This window comes from Lutra lutra, chromosome 1 (genome assembly GCF_902655055.1).
Source record: "Lutra lutra chromosome 1, mLutLut1.2, whole genome shotgun sequence".
Lineage (NCBI taxonomy): Eukaryota > Metazoa > Chordata > Mammalia > Carnivora > Mustelidae > Lutra > Lutra lutra.
In genome coordinates this window covers 215,548,876-215,568,544 of record NC_062278.1, presented here as the reverse complement: position 1 = coordinate 215,568,544, position 19,669 = coordinate 215,548,876, and the positions used below count along the sequence as shown (strand labels likewise).

Sequence of the window (19,669 nt, the reverse complement as noted above, 5' to 3'; positions counted from 1 at the left end):
AAAAACAATCTTAAAAAAAAAAGACATAGTGTGGAACATTTTAGTTACCACTGAAATTGATTACAATGGAACTAATTTTGATATGTCGTTATTAAACAACAGCATTCACAGTTTACATTAGTTGTCACTCTCGATGTTGTACATTTAAAAAAAAATAAGTTTTAGCATGGCTCAGTGGGTTAAACCTCTACCTTCAGCTCAGGTCATGATATCAGGGTCCTAGGATCGAGTTCCGCATCGGGCTCCCTGCTCACTGGGGAGCCTGCTTACCCCCCTCCCTCTGCCTGCCTCTCTGCCTAATTGTGATCTCTCTCTCTGTCGAATAAACAAATAAATAAGATCTTAAAAAAAAAAAAAGCTTTAGGGATGCCTAGGTGGTTCAGTTCATTAAAAATCTGCCTTCAGCTCAGGTCAGGATCCCTGGGTCCTGGGATCAAGCCCCACGTCCAGCTCTCTGCTAGGTAGGGAACCGGCTTATCTCTCTCCCTCTGTTACGGCTCCCCCGGCTTGTGCTCTCTCTCTCAAATAAATCTTTAAAAAAATTTAAAAAATAAAAATAGGGGCGCCTGGGTGGCTCAGTAGGTTGAAGCCTCTGCTTTTGGTTCAGGTCATGGTCTCAGGGTCCTGGGATCGAGCCCCGCATCGGGCTCTCTGCTCAGCGGGGAACCTGCTTCCTCCTCTCTCTCTGCCTGCCTCTCTGCCTACTTGTGATCTCTGTCTGTCAAATAAATAAATAAAATCTTAGAAAAAAATAAATAAATAAAAATAAAATATGCCTCATTTTTTCAGACCAGCTTCAGGTTCACAGCAAAATTGAGAAGGTATAGAGATTTTCTACATACCTCCTGCCCCCCATTACCATCATCCCCTACCAGAATGGTATTTCCTTGCAACTGATAAGCCTCCATTCACACATCATTACCACCCAAAGTCCCCAGTTTGCATTAGGGTTCACTCTTGTTGCTACACTTTCCAGAAATTTAGATAAATGTGGAATGACAGGTATCCATCACTAGAGTTTCATACAGACTATTTTCACTGCCCTAAAAATCCCTAGGCCCCACCGATTCAGCCCTCCCCCAACCCCATCAACCCCTAGAAACCACTGATCTTTTTACTGTCTCCGGTTTTGCCTCCTGCAGAATGTCATAGAGCTGGAATCATACAGTCTGTAGCCTGTACAGGCTGGCTTTGTTCCCTTAGCGATGTGCATTTAAGGTTCTGCCATGTCTTTTCGTAGTTTAATAGTGCATCTCTTTTTTTTTTTTAGATTTTTATTTATTTATTGGACAGAGAGAGATCACAAGTAGGCAGAGAGGCAGGCAGAGAGAGAGGAGGAAGTAGGCTCCCTGCTGAGCAGAGAGCCTGATGCGGGGTTCGATCCCAAGACCCCGAGATCATGACCTGAGCCGAAGGCAGAGGCTTAACCCACTGAGCCATCCAGGCGCCCCAAATAAAATCTTTTTTTTTTTTTTTTTTAAAGATTTTTTATTTATTTATTTGGCAGAGAGAGATCATAAGCAGGCAGAGAGGCAGGCAGAGAGAGAGGAGGAAGCAGGCTCCCTGCCGAGCAGAGAGCCCGATGCGGGACTCGATCCCAGGACTCCGAGATCATGACCTGAGCCGAAGGCAGCGGCTTAACCCACTGAGCCACCCAGGCGCCCAAATAAAATCTTTTTAAAAAAGATTTTATTTATTTATTTGACAGAGACACAGCAAGAGAGGAAACACAGCAGAGGGAGTGGGAGAGGGAGAAGCAGGCTTCCTGCTGAGCAGGGAGCCCGATTCGGGACTCGAACCTAGGACTCTGGGATCATGACCTGAGCTGAAGGCAGATGCTTAACGACTGAGCCACCCAGGTGCCCCAAGAGAGAGAATCTTAAGCAAATTCCACGTCAAACCCAGAGCCCAAAGCAGGGCTCAATCCTAAAACCTGAAGATCACAATCTGAGCCGAAATCAAGAGCCAGATGCTCAACCAACTGAGCCCCCCGGGCACCCCATGTGCGGACATAGTTTTTAACTCATTTCCGTAAATACCAAGGAGCATGATTGCTGGGTCATATGGTAAGAGTAAGTTTGGCTTTGTAAGAATTGCCCAACTGTCTTCTGAAATGGTTGTACCATTCTGCATTCCCGTTCATATTTTAATTTACAGACCCGTGGCCTAAAATGGCAGATGGTCCCAGGAAGTGCTACACAGGTGTGAGCCATTACTGCCCATACTCCTAGTGGCTCCTTAACACCGGCTTCTTTTAGCATGTAATACCCTTCAGCTTACTAACAAGCTCATTTCTTCAACAATTTTTTTTTCAAGATTTTATTTATTTATTTGACAGAGAGAGAGAGATCACAAGTAGGCAGAGAGACAGGCAGAGAGTGGGGGGAAGCAGGCTCCCCGCTGAGCAGAGAGCCCGATGCGGGGCTTGATCCCAGGACCCTGAGATCATGACCTGAGCCACAGGCAGGTATTTAAGGACTAAGCCACCCAGGCGCCCGTCTTCAACACCTTTTAAAGAAGCCTTCTCAAGTGCTCCTCTTTGTCCCAACGGAGGAGGGTGTCTAACCAGTCTGGGTAGGGCATCAAGTTAAGTTTGAGCTGAGTCCTTGTGGGCGCCAAGAAGGGAGGCCGGGAGGGGAGACCGAGTGTGAGGTCAGTCATGCTGAAGGGTCGGGTGTGGATGCCTGAAGACCAGAAAAGCACAAAAGGGAACACGGTCAGGTGCGCGCAGCTGCTGTTTTGAAGCAGGTGAAGGAAGGATTGAAAAGAACTGCAGGTAGTGGAGGGGAGAGGGGCCTCACGGGGCACACTCGGAAGCTGGGGCCGAATTCTGAGGCATCCGGGACTGATTAAACAGGTAAAACCTACACTTAGTCTAAAAGGGGTAGATCTCCCTTCCGAGATGGCTGCTCCTCCCAGTCAGGAGACCAGAGCTGAGCTGGAGGCGGTCTGCGCCTCTCTCCCCCCATTCTGTACCCCCCACACACCATCTGTGATCCAGGACAAGTTCCTTAACCTCAGGGCTCGGCTGCCTCGCCTGGGAAGAGGCCACTGGGGCGATCACAGGCGGAATCTGCTCAGGTTGCCGAAAGGATTTCATCCCAGAACCCAGTCCCGGCCGCAGGGACAGCCTCACCTGGGAGCTCGCCGGCCCTTCGGGTTCTGAAGCCCCGCCCCAGATCTGCTCTGTGGGTGTGGCCCAGCCTTCTGAAGGGTGATAGGAGGGTGAGAGACCCTCGGGGGGATTCTGGTAGCCACTCTAAAAATGTGGATTCTATGGGGCGCCCGGGTGGCTCAGTGGGTTAAAATTTTTGCCTTCGGCTTAGGTCATGGTCTCAGGGTCCTGGGATCGAGTCCCGCATCGAGCCCCACATCGAGCCCCACATCGGGCTCTCTGCTCGGCAGGGAGCCTGCTCCCCACCCCCCCTCTCTGCCTGCCTCTCTGCCTGCTTGTGATATCTGTCAAATAAATAAAATCTTAAAAAAAAAAAAAAGTGGATTCTAGCACGCACTTAAATCTGGAGTTAAAAAAAAAAAAGGTAATTTTAATCACATGGTCACAATAGCTGGGAATTCCTTGCTGGGAGGACCCTTACTTTCTCCGAGATTTGGCAAGCAGGCAGGGTAGGTTGGGGAGTCCGTGGGTTTGCCCCACTGGAGTCACTGCTTCCTCCTTTGTTCACAGATTTTCCAGATGGTAAGACTAACACTGTACTTTTTATAAAAATACAAATTCCAGATGTCCACCAGCGAGGGTCTCAGAACCTCCAGGAGCTTCTCCAGGCTTGGCATCGGAACAGCCCCCTTGCCTGGGTGCCTACTTGGCGAAGGTGGGAAGCCCTGCTCAGGCGAGTGCTTTGCTGATTTCTCTAGAATGTATCCTCTGTCAGGGCAGAGAAGTGACAATACAGATGAATAAATCAAGCAACGAGTTAAGCTGTTTTTGTTCAGTTGTCTTGCTCCCCACTGCGACTGTAACTCCCAGACGGGAGAACCTCTTTCCTTTTTTTAGTTTTTTAATATTAATTTTCATTTTTTTGAGGACCAGAAGGGCAGAAGGCGAGAGGGAGAGAAGCCCAAGCCGGCCGTACGCCTGGCGGGGAGCCAGACATGGGGCTTGATCTCACAACGCTGTGGCCACCAGCTGAGTCAAAACCAAGAGTCGGACACCTCACCGACTGAGCCACCGGGTGCCCCGCTTTCCTTTATAATTTTCTTCTAGCAACTGAGGTATGATTATCACAGAGAAGGGACCTAGCAAGTGTTTCGAGATTACTAATGAGCAGATGCATCTACTCGTGTGTTCATTGGCCCAAATTCATGCAGCCACCGCCGGCTGGGTAGAGCAAAATAAGGAGACTTTCCACACAGCTCGGGGTACAAAAGCCAGGTGGTGAGTTCTCTAGACTGTAGAGCGCCATGGAAGGTTCCAACAGACTCTGAGGCAGAGTGACGCTGTGAGGACTGATGCCCTGACCAGATCCCATGGCTGCTTCTGCTGATTCCTCAGGGGTGAAAACTCAGAGGGGCCACAAGAAGTATGATTACACACACACACACACACACGCTCACTCCCAAGAGCAGGAGAGCCCAAACAGGCCCCAATGGATATGGAAGACCTCTGAGCCCAAGTTTTCCTGGTAAACATTGTCCTAAGCACTTTGTCTGCTTCTCTGGATGGAAGCTTAGAACCACTGAGAAAATACAAGTAAGTGATCAGTAGGTTTGCTTTTTTTAATCTCACGGTATTATGTTTATCAGAATTTTCACCCCAGAGAGCTGTAAGATCTTTATTTATATTTTAAAAAATTCTTTAGGGACACCTGGGTGGCTCAGTTAAGTGCCTGCCTTGTGCTCAGGTCACGATCCCAGGTTCTTGGGATTGAGCTCCCTGACATCGGTCTCCCTACTCAGTGGGCAGCCTGCTTCTCCCTCTCCCTCTGCTGCTCCCCCTGCTTGTGCTCTCTCTGTTAACTAAATAAATAAAATCTTTTTTTTTTAAAGATTTTATTTATTTATTTGACAGAGAGAGATCACAAGTAGGCAGAGAGGCAGGCAGAGAGAGAGGGAGAAGCAGGCTCCCTGCTGAGCAGAGAGCCTGATGCGGGGCTCGATCCCAGGACCCTGAGATCATGACCTGAGCTGAAGGCAGAGGCTTAACCCACTGAGCCATCCAGGCTCCCCAAATAAAATCTTTTTTTAAAAGATTTTATTTATTTATTTGACACAGAGAGAGACAGTGAGAGAGGGAACACAGGCAGGGGAGTAGAAGAGGAAGAAGCAGACTCCCCATCTAGCAGGGAGCCCGATGCGGGGGGGGCTCAATCCCAGGATCCTGGGATCATGACCTGAGCCAAAGGCCGATGCTTAACGACCGAGCCACTCAGGCGCCCCACTAAATAAAATCTTTGAAAAAAATTCTTTGAAGACTTACACTGCGTTAGAAACCAACTGCTTCTGTCATAGTCAAAGCATACAACACTGTTTGGATTGTTTAATTATCTGCATATTGATGTCAGTTTTTTAACTGAAGTAAAGTTGACATACAGTGTTATGGTAGTGGATATTAGGTGTACAACGTAGTGATTCGACAATTGTTTACATTACAATTCCACGATCCTACACAATGCTCGCCACGGTAACGGTACGTACCATCTGTCACCACACAAGGTCATCACAGTATTATTGGCTGTTCCCTATGTTGTACTTTTTAATCTCCATGACTTATTTATTTTGTAACTAGAAGTTTGTACCTGTTTTTTGTTTTTTTTTAAAGTGAACTTTCTGCCCCTTGTGGGGTTTGAACTCACGACCTCAAGATCAGGAGTTGCACACTTATCAGCTGAGCCAGCCAGGCCTAAGTTTGTACTTCTTTTTTTTTAAATTTAATTTAATTTAATTTTTTTTTAAAGATTTTATTTATTTATTTGACAGACAGAGATTACAAGTAGGCAGAGAGGCAGGCAGAGAGAGAGAGAGAAGAGGAAGCAGGCTCCCCGCTGAGCAGAGAGCCCGATGCCGGGCTCGAGCCCAGGACCCTGGGATCATGACCTGAGCCGAAGGCAGAGGCTTTAACCCACTGAGCCACCCAGGTGCCCCAATTTAATTTTATTTTTAAAAAATATTTTATTTATTTATTTGACACAGAAAGAGAGGTCACAAGTAGGCAGAGAGACAGGCAGAGATAGAGGGGGAAGCAGGCTCCCCGCTGAGCAGAGAGCCTAATGCAGGGCTTGATCCCAGGACCCTGAGATAATGACCTGAGCCAAAGGCAGAGGCTTAACCCATTGAGCCAGCCAGGTGCCCCAAGTTTGTACTTCTTAATCCCCTTCACCAATTTCCCCCATTCCCTCAACACTTTCCCTTCTGGCAACCCCCAGTTTGTTCTCCGTATTTATGTTCTTTTTTTTTTTTTTTAATGATTTTATTTATTTATTTGACAGAGAGAGATCACAAGTAGGCAGAGAGGCAGGCAGAGAGAGAGAAGAGGAAGCAGGCTCCCTCCTGAGCAGAAAGGCCAATGCGGGGCTCCATCCCAGGACGCTGGGAACATGACCTGAGCCGAAGGCAGAGGCTTTAACCCACTAAGCCACCCAGGCGCCCCTCCGTATTTATGTTCTGTTTCTGTATTTTTTAAAAAGGTTTTATTTATTGGGGTGCCTGGGTGGCTCAGTCTGTTAAGAGTCTGCCTTCGGCTCAGGTCATGACCCCAGGGTCCTGGGATCAAGCCCCACATCCGGCTCCCTGTGGATCCTGGTTCCCCTCTGCCAGACACTCTCCCTGCTAGTGATCTCTCTCAAATAAATAAATAAAATCTTTAAAAAAAAGAGTTTAAAGATTTTATTTATTTGAGAAGGAGAGACAGAGATAGCGACAGAGATAGCAAGAAAGAGCACAAGCGGGAGGAGAGGGCGGAGGAGGTTCCCCACTGGGGTGGGAGCCCAATATGGGGCTTGATCCAGGACCCTGAGATCATGACCTGAGCAGAAGGCAGAGACTTAAGGAACTGAGCCATCCGGGTGCCCTGGTTTCTGTTTTTTTGTTTGTTCATTTGTTTTCAACATTCCACATATGAATGAAATCAAATGGTATTTCTCTTTCTCTGACTTAATTCACTTAGCATGAGTGAACTAAGATGAACTAAGTCCATCCGTGTTGTTGCAAATGGCCAGATATTATTTTTTATGGCCAATATTCATATATGCATATGTGCATACATAATCGACTTGCCACACCTTCTTTATCCATTCAACTGTTGATGAACACTTGGTTGCTTCCATATCTTGGCTACTGTAAATAAAGCTGCGATAACCAGAGGGGGCCAGATAGCTTTTTGAGTTTGTGTTTCATTTTCTTTGGGTAAATACCCAGTAGTAGAATTATTGGGGTACATGGTAAATTCTATTTATTTTTTAAGATTTTATTTATTTGACAGACAGAGATCACAAGTAGGCAGAGAGGCAGGCAGAGAGAGAGGGGGAGGCAGGCTCCCTGCCGAGCAGATAGCCCCATGCGGGGTTTGATTCCAGGACCCCAGGATCATGACCTGAGCTGAAGGCAGAGGCTTTAACCCACTGAGCCACCCAGGCACCTCCCCCCACCCCTGGAAAATTCCATTTTTAATTTTTTTGAGGCAACTCCATACTGTTTTCCATAGCGGTTGTACCAGTTTGCATTCCCACCAACAGTGCATGGGATTCCCTTTCCTCTGTGCCCTCAACACTTGTTGTCTTTTTTTTTTTTTTTTAAAGATATTTATTTATTTATTTATTTATTTATTTATTTATTTGACAGACAGAGATCACAAGTAGGCAGAGAGGCAGGTAGAGAGAGAGGAAGGGAAGCAGGCTCCCCGCTGAGCAGAGAGCCCGATGTGGGACCCGATCCCAGGACCCCGAGATAATGACCTGAGCCAAAGGCAGCGGCTTAACCCACTGAGCCACCCAGGTGCCCCAACACTTGTTGTCTTTTTGATCCTAGACATTCTGACTGGTGTGAGAGAATATCTCATTGTGGTTTTTTTTAAAGATTTTATTTATGTGTCTATTTGACACAGAGAGAGAAAGATCACAAGTAGGCAGAGAGGCAGGCAGAGGGAGAAGCAGGCTCCCTGACGAGCCAGAGAGCCTGATGTGGGGCTTGATCCCAGGACCCTGAGATCATGACCTGAGCTGAAGGCAGAGGCTTAACACAGTGAGCCACCCAGGCGCCCTCTCATTGTGGTTTTGATCTGCATTTCCCTGATGAGGAGTGCCGTTGGGCATTTTCTCATGTGTCTGTTGGTCATCTGTATGTCTTCTTTGGAAAAATGTCTATTCTGGTCTTCTGCCCATTTTTAATAGGATCATCTGTTTTGCTAATGTTGAGTTGTATAAGTTCTTTACATATTTTGGATATTATCTCCTTATTGGATATCATTTGCAAATATCTTCTCCCATTCAGTAGGTCGCCTTTTCACTTTGTTGATGGTTTCCTTCATTGTGCAAAAGCATCTTATTTTAGTGTAGTCCCCATAGATTATTTTTGCTTTCTCTTACTTAAGACATATCTAGAAAAATGTTGGTAAGGCTGATATCCAAGAGATTATGGTCTATGTGTTTAGGAGTTTTCTCGTTTCAGGTCTCACACTTAGGTCTTTAATCCATTTTGAGTTTATTTTTCTGCATGGTATAAGGAAGTGGTCCAATTTCATTCTTTTTGTATGTAGCTGTTCCATTTTCCCAACACTACTGAAGAGAGTATCTCTGGCCCATTACATATTCTTGAAGCTTCCTAACGGAAAATTCTATTGAGATCATTGTTGATTCTTATGCAGTTCTCGGAAATAACACAGATTCCTCACTTTCTCGGTTTCCCCCAATAGGAACCTTTTTTGTTGTTTTTTTTTAAGTAAGTAAGCTCTATGCCCAAAGTGGGACTTGAATTCATGACCCCAAGATCAAGAGTCGCAAGCTCTACCGGCTTAGCCAGCCAGGCGCCTCCGCTTTGTTTGTTTTTGTAGCAAAACACATGTGACATACAATTTACCGTTTTAAAGTATACAATTTAGTAGCATTACGTACATCTACACTGATGTGTGCAAACATCACCACTACCCGTCTCCAGAACTTTTATCATCTTCCCAAACTGAAACTCTGTCCCCATTAAACACCAACTTCCCCACTCGCTACCCCAGCCCCTGGTAACTGCCATTCTACTTTCTGTCTCTATTAATTTGCTTATTCTCTGGTACCTTGTAAAAGAGTAATCATACAATACTTATCCTTTTATGTCTGGTTTATGTCACTCAGCATAATGGCCTCAGGGTTCATCCACGTTGTAGCAGGCATCAGAATTTCCTTCATCTTTGAGGCTGAATAATATTCCATTGTGTGGATTCATCACATTCTCTATTCATCTGTTGATGGACTCTTGGATTGCTTCCATGTCTTCTCTATTGTTAAGTAATGCTGCTCCGAACATGAGTGTGCGAATATCTGTTCAAGTCCCCAGTGGCAATCTTTTACAATATGATGTGTAGTATCACAATCAGGAGGTAAATATATAGATTATAGATAAAGATAGAGATAAATTTCCTGCTATGTTTTTTTTCTTCCCAGCTTTATTGATATTTACACTTTATTGATATTGACACTGACACAATTCATTAATCTTACTCAGATTTTCTCAGGCTTACTTGTATCTGTTTGTTTGTGTGTATGTATTAAGTTCCATACAATTTTATCATGTGGGTGGGTTTCCATATCCACCACCACAGTCAAGATTATAAACAGTTCCAATGCCACTACTATCCCTATTGTTGCCCTTTTAGAATCAGCCCTCCCTCCTTCCACCAACTGCTCTTCTGTCCCCATCTAGAAAAAAATGTTACCATTTCAAAAAAGTTGTATAAGCGGAATCAGACATTTTGTAACCTTTTGAAATTCTTTTTTTTTTTTTTTTTGTATTCAGCGTAATTCTCTGGAGAATCATTCATTTGGTTGGTTGCATGAATCAAGGGTTCATTCCCTTTTATTGCTGATTGGAATTCTTTTTTTTTTTTTTAAGATTTTGTTTACTTATTTGACAGAGAGAGAGACTGTGAGAGGTGGAACACAATAGGGGCAGTGGGAGAGGGAGAAGCAGGCTTCCCACTGAGCAGCATGCCTGATATGGGACTCCATCCCAGGACCCTGTGATCATGACTTGAGTTGAAGGCAGATGCTTAACGACTGAGCCGCTCAAGCGCCCTGCTGAGTGGTATTCTGTAGTATGGATGGACCATGGTCTGTTTAATCATTCATCTGTGTGAAGGACTCCTGGGCTGCTGCCAGTTTTTGTCTATTAGGTATAAAGCTACTATGAGCATTAATGCACAGGTTTCTGTGTGAACATGTTTTTATTTCTTCAGGATAAATGCCAGGAGTGCAATTACTGGGTTGTGTGATACTTGTCTGTTTAGTTTCTTCTGAAACTCCAAATTGTTCTCCAGACAAGCTGTACCATTTTATATCTCCACCTGCAATAAGGTCTATGTGTATTCTGATGTACTCCAGTTTTTCCACATGCTCACCAGCATTTGGTCTTGTCATTAATTCTCATTTTAGCCATTCTGATAGGTGGTAGCGATTTCTCTGCGTGGTTTTAATTTATGTTTCCTTAATGGCTAAGATACTAACTAAACATCTTTTCAAGTGCTTATTTGCCAACCGGATATCCTCTGGGGTGAAATGTCTCAGTATTTCAAACCTAGCCCAAATTTTATGTGATGTATACATGTGATATTCATATGTACACACATGTAAAGTTGCTTACTTTTGATGGAATCCCAAAGTACAGAAATTCAAAAAAGTTTAATAAAGTCAACCTCAAATAAAACATGGTATAGCTAGAATAAAACACCAATAAAATTCTGACAAATGGGGACGCCTGGGTGGCTCAGTTGGTTGGACGACTGCCTTCAGCTCAGGTCATGATCCCGGAGTTCCGGGATCGAGTGCCGCATCGGGCTCCCAGCTCCATGGGGAGTCTGCTTCTCCCTCTGACCTTCTCGCTCATGCTCTCTCTCACTGTCTCTCTCTCAAATAAATAAATAAAATCTTAAAAAAAAAATTCTGACAAATGTGGGTAGTTAGGTATCCGCTGGATGTGGCATAGTTTAGTGGATGCCATGCTAGTTACTGGCTGAGTTAAAACCAGGGCTGCCTGTTAAAAGACACAGGGACACCTGGGTAGCTCAGTGGGTTAAGCCTCTGCCTTTGGCTCAGGTCATGATCTCAGGATCCTGGGATTGAGTCCCAGATCCGGCTCTCTGCTCAGCGGGGAGTCTTCTGAACCTGCAGCCTCTGAGCTTGCTAAAGCCATCTTGGAGTTTTCTCTTTGCTGAGCAGGGAGCGATGCCGCAAACATCTTACACATCCCCTCGCATGCACAGCACACCCTTCCCCCACACACCTCATACCATCCTTCCCACTAGGGAAGGCAGGAGGGGCAGACAAAAGAAGGTGACTTGGCCAAGGACACCTGAGCTGAGGGGTGGAGCCAAACAATGGGACTCTAGGCCAAGGTCATTCTCCCCAGGGCATCTGACGTGGGGGTGTAATTGTGAGGCCTCAGGAAGCATCTATAACCCCGGGGGATATACGGGTGATGGAGACAAACACAAAGCTCCTGTTCCAGGATCGGTATTAGGAACGTGCAGAAAAATAAACCTGGAATGAAGGAGGGAGACTCTGCAACATCACAGAGGGAGAGGGGGCCATGCAGGTGTCAGGAGCATATGGGCAACGCTCTAGAGCAGGGATGTTCCAGGATGTGTTCTTCAGAACCGAGAACGAGGAAGTCCATGGTGAAGTGGAATGAGCCAGTCAGGGAGGGAGGAAAGGCCTGGTAGCCCCTGGGGATGCCTGACTTTGGGGGGGGGGGTTGTTTACAAAAAAGAGAGTGAGAGAGAACCAGCAGGGGAAGCGGGAGAGGGAGAAGCAGGGTCTCGATTTCAGGACCCTGGGATCACGATCTCAGCGGAAGGCAGAGGCTTATCAGACTGAGCCACCCAGGAGCCCCAGCTCATCTCTTCTTAACACTATTATTCCATTGTCTGGATGGACTGCAGATTATCTGCTCAGCTGCTGAAGGACATCTTGGCTGCTTCCAAGTTTCGACAACTATGAATAAAGGTGATATAAACATTCCCGTGCAGGTGTTCGTGTGGACCTGTTTTCAACTCTTTAGAGTAATTATCAAGGTGTACGAATACTGGGTCATACAGAAGAGTGGTTTTTTTTGTTTGTTTTGTTTTTAAAAATTTTATTTATTTGACAGACAGAGACCAGGCAGAGAGGCAAGCAGAGAGAGAGAGAGGTAGGGAAGAGAGAGAGGCAGAGAGGCAGGCAGAGAGAGAGAGAGAGGAAGGGAAGCAGGCTCCCCGCTGAGCAGAGAGCGGGACACGGGGCTCGATCCCAGGACCCTGGGACCATGACCCGAGCCGAAGGCAGAGGCCCTAACCCACTGAGCCACCCAGGTGCCCCCAGAGGAGTGTTTTTACAAGGAACTGCCAAACTATCTTCCAAAGTGGCTGTACTATTTTCCCTTCATACCAGCCGAGAATGAGAGTTCTTGTTGCTCCATACCCTCGTGGGCATTTTTCGTGTTTCCCAAGTTGGATTTACCCCGTTCTAATAGGCGTAGGGCAGCATGTCCTTGGTGCTTGGACTGGCAATTCCTCAATGGCATTGAACATCTTTTCACATGCTTATTTGCCATCCTTGGTTGTCTGTTCGGGTTTGCCCATTTTTTAATGAGGTTGTTCATTTTCTTACTGTGGGAGTTTTAGGACTTCACATTTTGGATAACAGTCTTGTTTTCAAGATTTTGTTTTTAAATAATCCCTACACCAAATGTGCAGCTCGAGGAGTCTGAACTCACAACCCTGAGATCAAGAGTCGTGTGCTCTAAAGACTGAGCCAGCCAATCTGGATATAACCTTCTATCAGAGGTGTCTTTCCAAATATTTTCTTCCACTCTGTGGCTCGTCTTCTCATTCTCTTGGTTTTTCCCTTTTATTCTTTGTTTGTTTAATATCTTATGTATTCATCTGACAGAGAAAGAGTACAAGCAGGGGGAGCAGCAAAGGGACAGGACCGGAAGGAGGATGAGCTCTCCGCTGAGCAGGGAGCCCGATGTCGGGTTCAATCCCAGGACCCCGGGGTCATGACCTGAGCTGAAGGCAGCCGCTTAACCCACTGAGCCACCCAGCACCTTTGATTTTTGCCTTTGATTTTTAGCAAGATGGGAGCCACTGGAGGTTTTGAGCAAAAGAGGGATGTGACGGAACTGAAAATTTAACTCCTATTAAATACCCAATGATGGCATCTGAGAGGCAGGTTTCTAGAGTTCAAGAGAAAGGTCCAGGCAAGAGATAAACATTTGGGAACCATCAGCATGTTAATTTTTTTTTTTTTATAAAACTTAAGGTGAGATTCATATAACAAAATTAAACATTTATTATTTTATTATTTATTATTTATTTATATATTTGACACACAGAGAGAGAGAGATCACAAGTAGACAGGCAGGCAGAGAGAGGGGGAGAAGCAGGCTCCCCGCTGAGCAGAGAGCCCAATGTGGGGCTTGATTCCAGGTCCCTGAGATCATGAGCTGAGCCAAAGGCAAAGGCTTAACCCACTGAGCCACCCAGGTGCCCCCAAATTAAACATTTTTAAATGAATAATTCAGTGGTATTTAGGACATTCATGGTGTTGTATAAGCACTACCTCTAGTTCCAAAATATTTTCATCATCCCTAAATAAAACCCTGAGCCAATTAAACAGTTACTCACTCCCCCCTGCCCCAGCTCCTGGGCCATCTGCTCTCTGTCTGTATGGATTTGCCTACTCCGGGCATTTGATACAGACTCACAACACGTGGCCTTGAGGGTCTGACTACCTTTCCTAACCATGGCTTCAAGGCCTATCCATATCCAAAAGAATGAAGTATTAGGACTTCATTCCTTTTTGTGGCTGAATATTCCATCGAATGTGTACAGCATAGTCTGTCCTTTCATCTGTTAATGGATATTTGCACTGTTTCCAACGTTTAGCTTTTGTGAAGAGTGAAACAGCAATAAAGATTTGTTTATAGGGATTTGTTCACATACCTGTTTTCTATTCCTTTGGGTTAGATACCTAGGATGTAGATGGTTTTTGAAGGTTGGCAAGACTGGAAGCTAAGGGGGTGAATGTACATCGGGGAACAAGTTCTGAGGTAGTTCATTTAAGGTCAGGTGGAAGGAGCAGCTATGGAGGAGCCTGGGAAGGAACAGATGATGGGAGGGGAAGAAACCCAGGAGCGTGTGGTACACTGGAAGCCAAGCGAATAGAATGTTCTAAGGAGGTGGCATGTCAACTGTTGCCAACAGGTCAAGGAAATTGCAGAGGAGAACGGACTCCTGCATTCAGCAATAGGCAGGTGCCTGTGACCTTGAAAACAGTCATTTCAGCAGAGTAGGAAAGGCCTGAAAAGAGCAAAGAGAAATTAGAGAAGACCTAAATAAACAGAGAGATACACCATGTTTATAGATGGGAAGATTTAACATTGTTTTTTTTTTTTTTTTTAAAGATTTTATTTATTTGTCAGAGAGAGAGGAGAGCGAGCGAGCACAGGCAGACAGAATGGCAGGCAGAGGCAGAGGGAGAAGCAGGCTCCCCGCCAAGCAAGGAGCCCGATGTGGGACTCGATCCCAGGATGCCGGGATCATGACCTGAGCCGAAGGCAGCTGCCCAACCAACTGAGCCACCCAGGCGTCCCAAGATTTAACATTGTTAAGAGAACAATTCTCTTCAAATTGGCCTACAGATTCAATGCCATCCTAGTCAGAATCCCAGCAGTTTTTGGTAGAAATTGGTAAGCTGATTCTAAAATTTACACACAGAAAGGCGAAGGACCTACAGTAGCTGAAACAATTTAGAAGAACAAAGTAAAAGGAGTACCTGATTTCAAAACTTTATACTAAAGCTGCAGGTATCAAGACAGTGCGGTCTTAGCGTAAGGGCAGACCTCTCAATCAACAACAGAATATGGAGTCCGGAACCAGACTCACACTTAAACGGTGAATTGATTTTTTAAAGAAGTGCCAAGGTAATTCAGGGCAGGAGCAGACATTTCAGGACTGATGGTGGAACAACTAAACATTCCTATGGACAATAATGAACTTCAATCTTACCTCACGCCATACACAGAAATTAACTTAAAATGTATCACAGACCAAGTGCCGAAAGGAACAGTTTTGCTTAACCTGGGATTCCAACGTCAACATACGGTCTATGAACTTGCTCCCAACAGACATCTTGGCCTGAAAGCCAGACTCTCGCTCCTTCCTTGCCACCATTCTCATGTCCCCCTTGTCTCACCGGCAGAGAAAGCTGCTCGCAGGCTCACCTCTCAGGTCTATTTCTTGGGTTGCTATCCATTCTACCTCCGACTTCCTCCAACTTTACCTCTACCACTTTCACTCTAGTGCAGGCCACTGTCCTCTCCATCCTGGGCCATGGCAATGGCCTAAAGGGACTCATTACTTCCTGTCCTCCTTCAGCCCAGTCTCCACCCTGCAGCATGAGCAACTATGGGAATCTCCTATTAAAGCCTTTTAATTGCTTCCTACTGCACTCCAGGAAAAGCTCACGAGGCCCTCCCTGCCCAACGTAACTGGTGCTTACCTCCCTCTCAGCTGAATGAGCTGTTCTCTTCCTACATTCTTTTCTTTAGGATCTTGGCACATCCTGTTTCCTGTACCCAGTGCCCTCCTTCTCCCTGCTCTTGCTCATCCTTTGGGAGTTGGCATACACCCAGGAGTGCCCCGTGTTATGATCGCATTGCACCCGGGGCTTTCCTTCCATTGCACTTACATTTTCCTATCACGTATTAGCTGGTCAACATGGGAGACAGCCAGCTGAGCTCATGTACTATCCACACCATCAGCAGGAACACTGTCTGCTCAGTGCACCACTGGAGGCCAGGGACCACCTCCGTGTTTAGCAAGTCAAGGACACTTAACTACTACCTGAGGGAGAGATACTGAGGTTCAGACTCCACTTGCCCATCTACTGTGCATTACTCAATATTATGAGCTAAGGTTCAGAGAACTTCCAGGTGGCCTGTTTTCATGGATTCCTCTTAACCAATCTGTGGGGGTGAGTGTCATGCTTGTTTCTAATGCACAGGTGAAGAAAAGGAAAGTGTAGGTGAGTCCAGTAAATTTTCCTGGCATCACCCAGCTACTGACAATGGAGTCAGGTTTCAAATTCAGGTATTTTCTGACTCCAGTATGAGATCTCACTGTCTGTCCTCTATTGCAAGCGGTTTAGAAAGAAGCAATGAGCTGATGCTGGTATGATATCCACTTAATTGGCAGCCAATCTGTATTATTCTTTCAATAAAAATTTTGAAGTATCATGTACATAGGGGAGGAGAACATCAAGTTGGTTGGTTTATGTATGATTTATGTAGATGTAGACGGTGGGTATTCACTGGTGACTAGAACTGGTAACATCTTCGCCATTAAATTGAGAGGAGGGAGACAGACAATAAACAGAGCATCCAGGAAATGTGAAGGAAAAGCAGTGATCAAAAGCAGTGGAGGCTTGAGGTGGTTTGTCAGCTGAGACCTGAAAATGAGTAAGAGCAGGCCTGAGAGGAATAGGGACAGTCACAAGCTGTGGGCCCTGACTTTGCGGAGCACTGGCCCACTTGCAGGACTAAAGGATGTGGCACTGGAGACACTTTCAAAACACAGAGAAGCGGCCTAGAGGCTCAGGGCCTTTGTACTTAGAACAAGGCTCTGCCCCTCACTGCTTTCACCTTTTGATTCAGACATCTTCCCAGTGACACCTTCTCTGGCTGCCCCATTTGAAATTCCCACGACTGGGGCGCCTGGGTGGCTCAGGTCATGATCTCCGGCTCCTGGGATCGAGCCCCGAATTGGGCTCTCTGCTCAGCGGGGAGCGTGCTCCCCCCCCCGCCCCCCCCCCGCCTGCCTCTCTGCCTACTTGTGATCTGTCAAATAAATAAAATCTTAAAAAAAATAAAATTCCCACGACTGTCCATGTTTCCATCTCAACACAATATATTCTACTTATTTCTTTTGCCTCTTGCTTGCTTTCCTAGCAGAGCTCAACAACGGTTAACATGGTTGCTTCGTCTATGCGGTGCCACAAGACTTGCGTCTGGGGCTTAGCAGCAGGTCAAAAAAATATTTAGCAAACGGACAGTGCTGGGTAAGTGCTAACGAAAAGGCAGCCACGATCGAGGTCCACCTGGCCTTGCCCAACAGACCCCGCTATCCCCCGACCAGAAATGAATAAAAGCTCCCAGACCAGCCCTTGTCCCAAGAGCCAGCTAGTCTCAGCCCCAGTCCAGGCTGCCTGCCTCCCGCCCTCACGCACGGCCTCGGGTCTTCACTTCCGAGTCTCAAGGACCCTCGGCCAACTCTTCCCCGCAGACCCCGCCGCCATTCCGTCCCCTCCCCCAACCTCCCGTCACAGCCGCGAGAAGCACCACCACCACCACCATCATCGCCGCCGCAGTGGCGCCTGCTCTGCGCATGCTCCGCGGCGTGGGGACGCAGCGTGAGGACGAAGACCCCAGTGCGCATGAGCGAACCTTCCCGGACTGAGTTGGGTGGTACACAGAAGCGCCAGCTCTTTCTCGTCCCGCCCACGTCCCCGAAGGCCCGAGCGGACGCGCACGCGCACTGGGAGCGGAAGGGCGGACAGGCGCGCGCACGAGGCCGGGCGGGCGGCGGAAGCGAGAAGCCGATTGTCGGGGGGGAGGGGAGTTGGCGGGTGCGCGCGCAGCGGGTGCGCGGACGGCGTGGGGGGGCGGCCGAGACGGGCGGGCGCGCGCGCGAGACTTACCCTCGCTCGGCGGCGGCGGCGGCGGCGGCTTCTTTGTTTCGTGAGGAGAGGCGAGACGCCCACTCTGCCCCCGGCCCCGCGCGGAGGGGCGGGGGCGGCGCCGGGAAGGCGACGGCGCCGGCGGCTCTCGGTAAGGAGCGCGGGCCGCGGGGGGAGCGCGGCGCGGGGCTTGGGAGGACGGTTTGAATGGAGCCGGGGCGCCGAGGGGGGAGGGGGCCGCCGGCGCCCTGAGCGGGGCTGGGGTACGGCGGCGCCGGAGGGTCAAGAAGCCTGTCCGGCACCGCGCGCGCGGGGAAGGCCATAGCGTAGCGAGGCCGCAGCGGCTACAGCATCCGCGGGCCGTGGGGTGGGGGCCCGGGCCGCGTGGAGGCCGCGCGCGCGCTCTCGTCGGGGTCGCCGGACAAAGCTCTCCGCCTCCCCTGCGGGCCGGGGTCCCGTCCCCGGGTCGTTGTGTCGGTCGCGGCAGCAACAATAGCAAGGCGTCGGAGCTTTTCTGGCTACGTTGTAACGGGTCCGACCCGAATGTTGTCTTTTTGGGGAGGCTGCGCTCGGAGCTCAGTAGGAAACCCCCCCCCCCCAGATGAGTTCAGTGTCGCCTGGAAACGAGCCTTAGCATTCCCTTTGGGTTAACCTACCTAACATTTTATTAAAAAAAAAAAATCCCGTATTCTAGATTTTTCAAAGAAAAGTAAATAACTCCCCAATTGTTTGCAAGTGGTGACTTCAAAATGTTTGCCCTGAAGTGGAGAGTCTAGAGCAAGTGGGGGAGGACGGGTAGAACTGTTTGCTGTTGAAAGCATTGGTTTTGTTTTGCATCCTTTCGCCTTCAATTGATTTTCCAGATTAAGGCTTTTATTAAAAACGTGGCCCTTTAGGAGAGTGTTTTGTGCTGATCTCACGGAGACACCAGTCTTGATTCCCCCTCCCCCCAGTGAATCCTTGGGGAAACGGGAATAAGTGCAAGAGCCACTTCCTAGGAATTTGAAACAAGTTTTCAGTTTCAGTTGACAGACCGGAATGGAGTTTGATTCCCTGGGCTGTCACTCACTTAGCTGTGTGACCTTGGATAAATAGCCTAATCTCTCTGAACTGCTTCGTTTCCTCCTTTGTGAAATGGGGATAATGCCACAAATGGAGTTGGTGAAAACCTGTAAAATGGTTCCTGGCTAGTGGGAAGTACTGCTGGTACCATCAGGCCCAATCTCCTCCTTTATGTTGAGCAAATATTTGTTGAGTCCCTACTGGGTGTTAGATGGTTTGGTGGCCTAGGAGCCTCTCTAGTCTTGTAGGGGAACATATGGTAAATGTGGGAACAACTCCCCGTGGCCTATCATGTGATCCTCATTACCCTTCCTGTGAGAGGAGCACAGTGGATGCACAGGGGAGCGATGGGATCAGGGAGGTTGATGGAAGAGAGGGCCTTTTCTCAGAATCAGGAAGGATGTCCAGGCTTGCATGTGACCACCTGGACCAGTCATTGCTCTCCACTGCTACACTCACATATCGCCTTGATCCTTTCCGTGTAGCAGTTACCCCAGTGTGTTTAATTACACATCCATCCTTCTCTGAGGGCCAGCACGGCAGGGATCATGTCTGCATGGTCTCCTGGAGCGTACTCTGGGTCTGGCCCGTACTTAGGTCTGGCCCTAAGTTACTAGGTCCTTAGGGAGAGTTTGTGGAATGAATGAAGGAGAGTCCTTGTGGGGGATGGAGTAAGTGCATGCATGAAATGCTTGGCACAGGACTGGGCTTGGGTTGTAAGCAATAAATGTTAGTTGCTT

General features: G+C 47.5%; 2 protein-coding genes across 10 annotated transcripts in view; one reads left to right on the top strand and one right to left on the bottom strand.

Moving 5' to 3' along the window:
• Positions 1-686: 686 nt before the first annotated feature.
• Positions 687-18,436, bottom strand: LOC125084648 (translation initiation factor IF-2-like). 3 transcript variants are annotated; one of them, XR_007122659.1, is made up of 2 exons: positions 17,889-17,986; positions 687-718 (listed from the first exon to the last, which is right to left on the bottom strand). XR_007122659.1 is itself a non-coding variant. In XM_047702236.1 (2 exons), exons 1-2 carry the CDS (start codon positions 18,188-18,190, stop codon positions 2,654-2,656), a joined length of 333 nt encoding a protein of 110 aa, XP_047558192.1. In that variant the 5' UTR covers positions 18,191-18,436; the 3' UTR covers positions 2,482-2,653. The 3 variants fall into 3 exon arrangements, 2 of the variants coding, with proteins under 2 accessions (XP_047558192.1, XP_047558200.1); XM_047702236.1 differs by lacking the exon at positions 687-718 and adding an exon at positions 2,482-2,684 and having other exon boundaries at positions 17,889-18,436; XM_047702244.1 differs by lacking the exon at positions 687-718 and adding an exon at positions 13,613-14,491 and having other exon boundaries at positions 17,889-18,436.
• The window catches only part of SMARCA4 (SWI/SNF related, matrix associated, actin dependent regulator of chromatin, subfamily a, member 4), a 92,675-nt gene continuing 90,885 nt past the window's right edge, over positions 17,880-19,669 (top strand). For all 7 annotated transcript variants that reach the window (XM_047702187.1, XM_047702222.1, XM_047702212.1 and 4 more), the window contains exon 1: positions 17,880-18,018. The gene's annotated coding sequence lies outside the window, so the exon portion shown is untranslated. The remainder of the gene's footprint in view (positions 18,019-19,669) is intronic.